The sequence below is a fragment of the Anser brachyrhynchus genome (genome assembly GCF_964034855.1).
Source record: "Anser brachyrhynchus genome assembly, chromosome: 1".
Taxonomy (NCBI): Eukaryota; Metazoa; Chordata; class Aves; order Anseriformes; family Anatidae; genus Anser; species Anser brachyrhynchus.
In genome coordinates this window covers 204,283,237-204,294,538 of record NC_137694.1, presented here as the reverse complement: position 1 = coordinate 204,294,538, position 11,302 = coordinate 204,283,237, and the positions used below count along the sequence as shown (strand labels likewise).

Genomic DNA, 11,302 nt, shown 5'->3' with positions numbered 1-11,302 from the left:
CGTGTGCTGTTGAAGTTATTTATATTTTATGCTGTAGATGCCGATAATTAACTCAATGTTCCCTAAAAAATCATATGTGCATTTGTTAGTCATTTATTATTTCTGAGCCATTTGTACATGTGCCATACTCTTCTTCTGGAGTGTAGTGAGTTTCTTGTATGGCAGCTCCTTAAATCCCAAGACTCACTTGCAATACCATTGGGGCATGTAAAGCTCAATAGACCTTTAAAGACACCTTAAACATATTTTATCATCCTCTAGATTCTTCTTTTAAACAGCAAACTATTAAAGGAAATGATGACACTGCAATATGAAACTTTCCAGCTTTCCCCAAGTTATTTTTCTGTTATTCTTTGTATATTCTTGGGCCTTTAAAAGCCAAGTTCTGACTATCAGATACTGAAAGCAGAGCACGCAGAAGCATGGGTAAGCGAAATAACCTTCACCTTGCAAATAGCAGACAGATGGCCTGGGGTCTGTTTTAGCTTGAGTTGAAGCTGCTAGATTAACATGGCATTCAGTATTTATTTTTAGGTTTCCTAAAATCCAGGCAAAAATAACCAGTTTTCCAGCTCTGTCTTACCCATGAATGCTAAGATCCACAGAGCCATTGCATCCTGGTCTGGTTCCCACATCTTGTCCCACTTAAGCCAAGACTCCATCTGTCCTCAGCTATGGGGTGCATCAACACACAAGCATCACCAGCTTGAGCAGATCCTCATATATTTGTGGAGATCTGAGCTGGGAGTCACAAGGGATAAGCCTGCATTCTTAGCTCTGCCATAATCAGTGCTTCAGACCCCTATGGGACCGACCCGAGGGAAGTATCCACCTCTGCACGCAAAAGCCTTAAGGCTTGAGATGAGACCAGACTTTGAGAAGCAGCTAGGGTGTCCTGAACATCTCCACCATCATGTTGGGGAAGTCTGCAGGAGGAATGGTCCAAGCAGGTGGGTTTCAGGCACCAGCTGCACCCTGCACCCACACACGGTTACAGCTGTTTTATTTGCACCGATTTGAGCCTCCTGCACCTCCACGTCACGCAGATAGTGCTTCTTCCTCCCCCCAACACCTCCATCTGCCACCAAGTGCCCTCCATTGCAGCACCACCCCGCTAGGGAGGCCCCTGACTTACCCACTAACACGGTGATGACCTTATTGCTGGCGTACTGCTCGATTTCTCGCAGCCACTCGGGGAGGCATCGGAAGGACTCTTCGCAGGTGATGTCGTAGGTGAGTATCAAGGCGTTGGCACTGCGGTAGTAACTCTGCGTTATGGACCGGAACCGCTCCTGTCCTGCCGTGTCCCAGATCTGCAGCTTTTGGCACAACAAGGGAAGCAGGGAGAGGAGAAAAAAATAATCACTTTTAGTTTTTTTTTTTACTTGGTAGAAGCACTGTTTTGACCTAAATGCCTCCAGGGTACAACCACTGCTGTGAAAGCACTTAGCTCTTCTCCCCTTTGGCTTTCCATCCCCCGAGCTTTTTTGCTTGTTTGTTTCCATTTCTGCCTTTGCAGATTGAAATGCAAGGCACAAAGTCAGCTGGCATTGCTGCTGACTTCCCTGGCAAGCTGCAGGTCCGTCAGTGTTCATGGGCCTTGCAGCATCTCCCTCGGCCGGAGCTGCTGGCCTGGAATTACAGCGCAGGCACCAGAGGCAGGTCTCCTCTCTCCTCCTTGCGCTGCAGTCCAACCCACAGCAAGTTCTGTCCCAGAAGGAATAATGAAGCCACTCCTGTAGCTCCCGAAGTTAGTTATTTATCCCGAGATGGTGCACTGAAGGGTGGAAGCCACGGGAGTGGACACAGCTTGGGTTTGCAGCTGAAGGCTCATCCAAGGACTCCGACATGTTTCCTCTACAAAACTTCAGACATCCCACCCAGCTGCTCGCCGCCTTCCTTCCTGATGTGTAGAAGTGACTGGCATGTCCCTAACTATAGCTAAGAGGTCATGAGCTTAGCCGCTGTTTGGCAAACTCCCTGGATCCAGAAAAAACAACATTCATTTCCCAATACGAAACAAACCCGCACCGTTTTTGTAACAACCATCTGACAGCTTTTGGTGGCTCATCAAAACCACAACTTTTCAAAAAGCAGGCAAAGAAAAGCATCCAAAATGAAAACATTTCAGCAAAAAAGAGCATTTCTCTGCTTCAGATTTTATTTTTTAAGCACCCCTCCCTGGAACTTAGTATGCGAAAGGCTGATTTCTAGCCAGAATCCTGTGTACTTTGGGAAGAAAAAGTTAAAAGTATTTGAGATTTTTTCCGTACATACAGCAGCCCATAATAGAGCAAGCCTTGTACTTGCCCAGTTCCAATGTCAAACTATGTCAGCTACTCATCATAAATATGTGAGCTTGGAACAAGAGCCCCCATTAGCAGCCTTCGGATGTGGGGTATGATTCTGAAAAGGTACATTTTTGCAGAGAAAGGAATTTGCTGCTGGCTCACAGCCCCTGGCACCTTTGAGTTTAATCTCTCAGCATAGCTGTGTTTAAATAGCTGAATATGGCACCTGCAGTTAGGGGCCACACAAAACCAGGGGTGACATTACTTGCACTCAAAATTCAGATAACAAACGAGTTCTGTTTAAAACAAACCAGCCTACAAACTCCAGCAGATGGAAAAAACACAGATAATTTTGTTGCTGTTGTTGTGCAGCTATTTCCCAGGAAAAATATCTACCGGTTGGTCTAGTGGTTAACTCTAGTTAATAAACGCATTGCATTTATTGAAAAGATCTCTGACAGATTAAGACTTGATGTGACCATGCTTTTCACTGCTTGACTGTAACGGACTTTAAAATCAAAAGGGGGAGAGGGTTTGTAGCTGGCCAGGCCTGTGACTCTCCCTGCAAAAAACAGTCACCTGGATGTTAATTTTCTGGGAGCCATGCTTTCCTCTCCCCCGCCACCTGCATGCACGTTTAGCTCTGAGCATATGGACACTTCCACCGAGTGCAGTAAGATCACAGGTGCGTGCAGCAGAGCCTTGTGTTTGCAGCAGTGAAGATGCTTATCTGTGACTGGCACTGTAATTACTATCAAATTTGTGTAGCCTCTCAGTACACACATTGCACGTATTTTTGGTTTTGATAGAAATGATCAGACATATTTAAAAAAATGCAAAAGGCTGTCTCAGTTTATCTGTCAGCGAGCCTTAGTAGCCACTCACATCTGAAATAGCTTGCACACAACTCTCATGCTAGCAAGGCTCTCTCCTCTGACTTTCAAATGCAATTCTAAAGCTGGAAAGTATTTTTCCCAGAAATTCACACACACACACACACACACGCACGTATATATATATTTTTTTTTAAGTCTTAACACCTTCTTGGTGAATGGCTCTGCTCTGACCCTGGATCCCAATGCCATGCAGGACATGCTGCCTGGCACTGAAGCAGTCACAGCTTGGCTCTGCTCCATGAGCTGGTGCCTCGTTTGACTGAGATGTCATTTTTTCCCCTCTCAGCTCTGAGTCATCCCTGCTTTTCCCGCTTATTAAATGTTTACTCTCACTGGCGCTGCTTGCTCAGAAAGTTTCAGCTACAAACTCAGTCCCTGCCTGCACTGATGCAAGAGGCAGAAAGGAATCATTTTGCCTTTCAGACTCTGTACGACGTGTTCAAACACCAAAATGTGTCCTACTAAGCTTCTTCCCACACTGCTGTCATTGTGGCTGAGCTCTGGTGACTCCAACTTACTCCTCTGGTGGGTGGTGGGAGTGGGCTTTGAACACCCCAAATGGTGCTCACAACCTTCTCTTAAGGAGTCTGCATCCTCAGTCCAAGCTGGTGATAAACAGGATCGAGTCATGGGAGCAAGGAAAGAACAGGTATCTGAAGAGGATGGGAAAACCTTCCTCCAAGATTGCCTTTTTCCCTCTAAGAGAGTCTCAATACAGTGGGATTACACCAGGTATGTAACAGAAAAATGATCTCCACCTTCAGTGGAGTTCCACCAAACTATGCACTGACAGCACGGGAGCCATCTGTGATGCTCAGCACTTTCCTGCCTGCTGCTCTGTCCCACAGCAGCATGTCAAAGGTTAACTCAGCCTGTATCTGATGAAGGTATCTACATCTCCTGTCCTCCACCTGCTCAGGCTGCAAGGCCTTTTGGTCAAGGACCATCACTTGCCATAGCAAATGTACAGCTCCTCGTGCAGCAGAGTGGCAGCCTCTTGAAATGCTTTTAAAGTCTGATTTCCATCCAATTTTCTACTCCAAAAGCCTCTGCACTGAAACATGGGTGGAAAAAAATACAGAGCTGAAAATCTGCACAAGTCCACTGTTTCCATCCCATCACTTGCACGTGCTTAAAAATGAGTCTCAATCCACCCAGCCACTGTCACACTGCTGCCACTCTCCCACCTGCTCGTCACTAGATAAGATAAAGGCATCAAGGAAAAAAATGTTGTTTTTCACTTCAATACCCACGGGCTTAATGCAGGAAAAGTAATTCCAGGTGTCAGGGACCCTGAACACCTTGACATTGGAGGTTCATTCTCTTCTCCCAACTTCCAAATGCCACAATAGCTCTGGTGAAAGCTCTGCTAATGACTTAAGCGGTGCCAGCCAACGTCTCTGAGCACTGGAACTGAACCATGGATCCCATTAAAGCATTAACCTGGGCCCTGGTGTGTTTTGGCCCAGACAAACTAGCTCCCTGCCAAGCAATACCCAAGCCAGGTTCAGGAGGTAGCATGGGACAAGGAGTTTCCCGGTGATGATTTGGTTGCAACCACCCTATCTTGGAAGCTGAAAGAGTCAATAGTGAGACACTGCCCTTCTTAGTTCAACCTTTTGACCAAAGCACCAATATCGTAAACATCTCCACTTCTCTCAGGTCTGTAACTCAACAGAAGTGGGAAACAAGCCTTCGTTCTTCAGAACCGCACCAGCCCAGGAGCCAGACATCTCAGGAGCTCACAAGAGAAAACCTTTATCAGGCACATCCCAGTGGGGACTCAACAGATTTCATCCTACCAGCAGTGCAGTAAATGGAGGCTGCATTGAAATGCTTCTTTGTGCTTCCTCAGCCCCAGCCAGGCACCATCTCAGTGCCTTCTGAGCAAGAACAGAGCTTTGCAAGATCTCAGAATCATAGAATGGTTTGGGTTGGAAGGGACTTTAAAGATCATCTAATTCCAACCCCCTGGCATGGGCAGGGACACCTCCCACCACACCAGGTTGCTCAAAGCCACATCCAACCTGGCCTTGAACACCTCCAGGCATGGGGCATCTCCCCTTTCCATGCTCCTGATGGTGCATTTTCGAAGACATGACAGGCAGCCCTGGACCTTCCAGCAGCAGGCACGCTGCAGCAAGAAACCCAAAATACGGTGCCACCCTACGAGTTTATATTGAAAACCATCAGGTTCCTACCTTTACTTTTTCACCGTTTATCTCCACGGTTTTAATCATAAAGTCAACTCCAATCGTGGCACCTTGGCCTGGTGGGAAAAGCCCCTGAAAGAAAACACAGTTTTGTTGAACAAGTTGTGTAGCAAGGAAAACTTCCTTCTGAGTGCCCATCCTTACTCTTTCCCATCCCTACTCCGCCCTTGCTCAATTCTCTGGACACTTAGAAGAATACTGAAAGGAATTACACTGAAAGATGTGCCTGCTTCCTCCACCGCTCAAAGCAGGGGGGACAGACCCCAGGGCAGGCTCTGCACACTGATCCATCTCCACAGCATCCATCAGAAGAAGGCACAAAATCCACTGCCACCTCCTTGTTATGGGGAGCTAAACAAAAGACCACATTTCTCCAGTGCAAAGGTAACTGTAATTCAACCCCTAATGCTGTTGCAAGCAGCTGACTTGAAAGGTGGGAAAACAAACAGGAGGAGAAAAGGAGGATGTATAAAGGGAAAAAGGAGAGGGGAGAAACTCTCCTGCTTCTGTGCACTCAGAAAAGGCAGGGGAAGGGCAGGCTGGGTTCCTCTGACCCAATTCTCCATCGCCTTGAAAGAGATGAGGAAAGGTCCTGCCACAGTGAGGAAAGGGATCCCCAGGGCACCCCCAGCAGCTCCTGAGTGGCCAGATCCTGCTCCCAAAGCACAGCCCGTGACTAGCAGTGCTCAATTTCGAGAAAGGAGCAACAGCCAACTGAACGAAAACAAGCAGAGCTTCCTGATTTCTGGCGTCCCAGCCTGCAAAGCCGTGTTGTTTTTGGGGCACATCAATCCCCTATAGCAGCAGCAGCGCTGCCAAAGTGCAGGCAGCAGTGGCGGCTGCAGACATCGTGGTTAACCCTTTGGGACTAACCAGCTTCATTGCCAGCAGCTGGTACAGGCAGAGAGCATGTTTAACATCAATACAGTTTTAAAACTTAAACTGACGATTCCCAGTAGGGACTGCAACAACAGCAACAAAAGAAACATAACTTGCATTTTAGAGTACACCATGCAAACTCTTCTCTGAGCCCAAATCACAGACGCCTAGTCCTCTTCCTGCTGTTCTGTTACACAGAAGAAGGGAAAACAGTCCTCAAACCTTTGCATTTGATTCATTTTCCCTAATCAGGCAGACAGGGGCTCAGCTGGCCCCCACTGTTACCGCAAGCTTTTCAGGAGCCGGTGTACGTAAAGCCACAAATGCAGGGAGCACAGATTTTTCCCAGGCAATGCAACATCTCCTTTTGCTGCCAGAATCACACTCCACTGCTTCAAACCATTATTAAACGCCCCTGGTAACTCTTCAGGTGCAATCCCTGGTCTGATGTTTAACAGAAGACCCTGGGCTGACAGCCCAGGACCCAGATTATTTAATCATCTACTAATGGACAACATGAGAGGGAGCTTAGTACAGCAGCAGCCTGGTCCACCCTGGAGGGATGGGATGAGAAGGTCCATAGGAAATACAACAGGAGGTCCTTATAAACCAGAACCCCAGCAAAGGCACACACTGCACTAGTTACTGATGCAGTGCTCATGCTGGTACATCACCACAGGTGATATGGACGCTGCAAGCATGGATAATAAAAGCCTGTGGAGTGGGGGTGCTGGTGGAGAGCTCCATGCTCCCACGCGATGCCCCACATCTGGCAGGTGCCCGACCTTACCTGCGTGAAGCGTCGGACCAAGCAGGTCTTCCCCACACCGGCGTTGCCGATTAAAACAATTTTGAAGAGGAAATCATAATCTTCCATACTCATTTACGCAGCTGCAAGAGAGAGAGGACGTGAGACAGTGTGAACCAAGGCGGTGGCCAAAGCTGCGTCCCCCACGCTGAACGTCCAACTCTGCCGCAGGTTGGCTCTGATTTTTGACTCCCTCCCGCTGGGGAAATGCCCTTTCATTCCCATTGAACTTTATTCCTCCAACTATCAGCACAAAGGTCTCCCTAGCATGCGTGTGGCTCCCCAGATAAGGGACAAGAGCCCTTCCCACCCCGCCCCTGTGGCAACACGCAGGCAGAGTCCACCTGGGCCAGCAACGTCAGCCGCTGCACGGCCGCGGCCAGTTTTTGGCTTTCGTGCCGTCCCGCGAGTCATCGATGCTGCTTTTCAGCAGAGCAGGGACTGGGGAGGGCACAGGGGCAGAACAAACAGGGCAATTGGTTAAAAATAAAAGCAGCGGTGTCGGCTGTAAAGAAAAGTTCATTTGCTACAATATTAGTAGGGAGCGGGGGGTAACAGTTTGGCTGAAGTATATTAACAGAGGACTTAAAAAAAGAAGAAGAAATAATACATACTACTAATCTAATAATATTGCAATTATGATGATGATTTTTTTTTATATTTTGTGAGGATAAAATTGTGAGGATTGGTATAAAAGCATCAAACGGGAAGAGAAAACAGAGGAGGCTCAGGGGAACCCAGCACACACACATCCCTGTGCAACCCCCTTGCCAGGATGCACAGACTGGCTTTTTGGCAATGTGTCAGGACACAGGCAGCATTGCCTATATGGAGGAAGACCCACCAGGCTTCCTTCAGTCCCATAAAGCACGGGAAGGACCAAGCAGACCCATGCAGCTTGCTGCAGCTGGGCAAGGAGCGAGGGATGCACCTCCGTCTCCAGAGCACCCAAGGGTGCTGCAGGCACTGTGGCCAGAGGAGGGGGTTGTAACCATCGAGACAGGCAGAAGAGATTCGGTCGGAGATTTGGGGCAGCCAGAAAAGCCCATGGTACTAAGGGATGTATGTGGTTTTGTGATGGGACTCTGTAGGTCAGGTGGACGGTTGGACTTGATGATCTTGAAGGTCGTTTGCAACTGAGATGATTCCACAATTCTGATTATATGACAGGGGAGCAGAAGGGCAGTGTCCCAGCTGCGTCAAAGAAAATACAGATATTATAGCTGATGTCAAAGACCTGTCCTCAGGACTGGTCTGGAGTAATGGCATAGGAGAGTAAAGAGACAGATCCACAAGCCATCAGTTGGGATATCTGAGTATGGTACGTAACCTACCTGCACATACAGATTATGGATGAGGAGACAGAGCCAAAGCTGGGAAGCACAGAAGATGGAGGGTGGCAAGGAAAAGGCAAAAACAGGGGGAAATAAAGTATTAGGGAATTGCCATCCTCAGTCAAGCCCCAGATTGCTCACAGAGTTGGGTCAACCCAACAGAGCACACCGAAACAGCTCTCCAAGCACCGCCTGATGGACCTGAAGGCAACAGAGGCGTAACACTGATGCAGCTGCTTGGCGTCTATGTGACCCCTGACCTCTCCAGGAGCCTTAAAAAAGGCTAACCTCACCAATCAGTGACTAATGACCTGCACCACGTTAGCAGGAGGTCAGGAGGGACGCAGCTGAGTCACTACAGGGACGCCTCACCGCTGAGCTGGAGCTACGGTCACCTGCACGCTGCCACCACACAGCAGCAGCTGGAGCAGCCCTGAGGATGCTCCAACCTCGCAGGACCTTAAAAGAGCAGGCTTTAAAAATGCTTAAAAATGTTTTCTGGGACTGTTATGCTGTGTAATAGCTTTGTACTTCCATGCCTGGCTTTCCCCGGACGATAAAGACAGTCTTAAGAACATGCTGATGGTACTCATAATCAAGGCTAAATGTCAATGCACGGCTTCAAGCTTTCAGACAAGCCAACATGAAGAAAAATGTGATCATCTACTAAAAGCTATTTCAAGACTAACGAGACTTGCTCAGCACTAGATAATTATCCCTGGGATTCTTCAAATCCCGGAGGGCATTGCTTCCCTGGAGCAATTTCATTTATATTACTTGTACCCTAAACAATCCAACATTCAAATTTATCTTCTCGGGAAGCTTAAAAATAAACTTCCTCTGCAGATCTCTGAGCTCAGAAACACTAAATGGCTCAGACATACCCTAGAGTTATGTCTGATCCCCTTCATTAGGCTCCAAGACTAATCATATGTGATAATGACCCCAAACTGGCACTGAAAGAGAAGCCAGGGACATAAAGCACACGGTGCAACGATGAGATTAAATGCCAGAGCTAAAGCGACATAAAAAGGGTACGGTGGAAGTGGGGGCATGGGAGGGGATGGGGGAAAGTAAAGGAGGGGTAATTTGGGGGGGGAGCGGGCAGCTGAAGCTGACCATCGCTGCCCTATCACCCCCATCCACAAAAACTGCTGTTCCTCCCTCGTGTGTGCCCACACCCGCAGGCACCAGGCAGGCAGCGCCGAACAGAAAGGCATTGCATCAGTTACCGTTACGAAATCGCCTCCTTCGCAACTCAGCCTTTCGGCCAAGTGACCTTTCCTGCTGACTCAGCCTCCCGCAGCCCTCCCGCTCCCCGGGGAAGATGTGTCTCAACCTCTGCCCGCCCTCCGCTCTCCTGCCGGGAACGCGGGTCTCGGCAATACATCATACATCACTTCTTTTTTTTTTTAAAAGGATATTCTTTTCTTCCTTTTATTTTTTCTCCCTTTTTTCTTCTCTGTTTTTTTGTGCTTCTAGGCACAGGGCTCTGCCTTGCATCAGGACATTGCTTTAGGGCGCTGGGGCCGCAGCTGCCTGTCCCACCCTTTGGCACAGACAAAACCCTGCAGCAAGGGCAGGGAACAGGATGCCCACCCATGCCTCAGCAACCCTTCACCACCAAAACATTTGTTTAAACCACCACTCTCATCAGAAACTGGGCCAGCTATGGCACAGAGACATGCCCTAGCTTGCGGCAGGACAGAAAACCAAGTTTCACGGCTGTTTTTCCCGGGGGCAGTTTGTACATTTCGCACCCCAGCCAAGCCCCAGCTGCTTGTGCCTGCCATGTGCTGCTCCCACCACTCGCAGGTCAGGCACGGATCTCAAAATGAAGGAGTTTTGCAGGGTTTTATTTAACCGGGGTCACTGCTCTGCTCTGTTTCAGGTCTCAGCCCCTCACGTGGATTTTGTGGGGCAGGAACAAGTGGCCAAGATGGGTGACTCGAAGCTGGGGGACCACCAGGCGAGGTGGTCCGCCCACGGCTCTGCAGCCTGGGAATGGCAGGACACATTCCAGGCTCAGCTGATTGTACTGGGCAAGACGATGCTCCTGGTAAATATTTTTCAATATTTAATCCTAATTCACCCAGAAGGCTGTTGAGATCTATCCGTAACGAAAGCACACAGAAGGGATGGGTGCTTTCACCCCTTCTTCCCCCTCTGCAAGCTCCCACAAGCAAGCTCACAGGGAGACACACAGAAAAGGATGTGCAGAAGCCATGGGCTGCCTACCCTGTGCAGTGAGCACTGGCGGGATCCAGCAGTCCTTCCCCCTTCACCCAGAGCCTCAGTTATAGAAACTCTCCTGTAAGTGTGGTCAGCAGGACCTGGCCCTCTGCTTTACCTTGCTATGGGCTCTTCACTGCCTCTAAATGTGAAAGCACAGCTGATGGAGGAGGGAGATACACCCCCGTCTGCTTCTGATCACCATGTGCCACGAGGCAAGGAGCTTATCTGCAGTGAAGACATGCTTTACAGAATACGATTTTCAGGCATGGTTTAGTTTATTCCCCAACATGATGTCCTCTCCTTGCATTTGTTCCATTCACCTATTAGTTCTCCCTGATCCACTTCAGTTTACTTCACAGTGTTCACCATTGCCCTCTCTACCATCTGAACCATTTATCTTCTTTTTGCAGTGATTTTTCACCCATTACCTTGGACGGGCACAGGGGGTTCCTCATCTCTGACTGGCTTTGACCATGCCATGCTCAATCTCTTTGAGGAACAAATAAGCGGCAAAAACATGAGGCAGAGGTTTAAAAACCATCTGGGAGATGCTAATGGCTTTAGAGTGATCGAGTCCTCCTTCAAATGGATGAAACTCCTACCCTGCCTGTCCCTCACCAGCTTTTTACTGGCGACTCTTAGTAGT

The 11,302-nt window shown here is 48.6% G+C and overlaps 1 protein-coding gene across 2 annotated transcripts in view; it reads right to left on the bottom strand.

Annotated features, from left to right (window-relative positions):
- The window catches only part of RAB30 (RAB30, member RAS oncogene family), a 43,013-nt gene that overhangs the window by 2,919 nt on the left and 28,792 nt on the right, over positions 1-11,302 (bottom strand). For both annotated transcript variants that reach the window (XM_080568848.1, XM_080568849.1), the window contains exons 2-4: positions 7,070-7,170; positions 5,389-5,472; positions 1,136-1,319 (exon numbers count right to left, since the gene is read on the bottom strand). In XM_080568848.1, coding sequence (XP_080424974.1) covers positions 1,136-1,319; positions 5,389-5,472; positions 7,070-7,162 — 361 coding nt within the window. In that variant the 5' untranslated portion in view covers positions 7,163-7,170. The remainder of the gene's footprint in view (positions 1-1,135; positions 1,320-5,388; positions 5,473-7,069; positions 7,171-11,302) is intronic.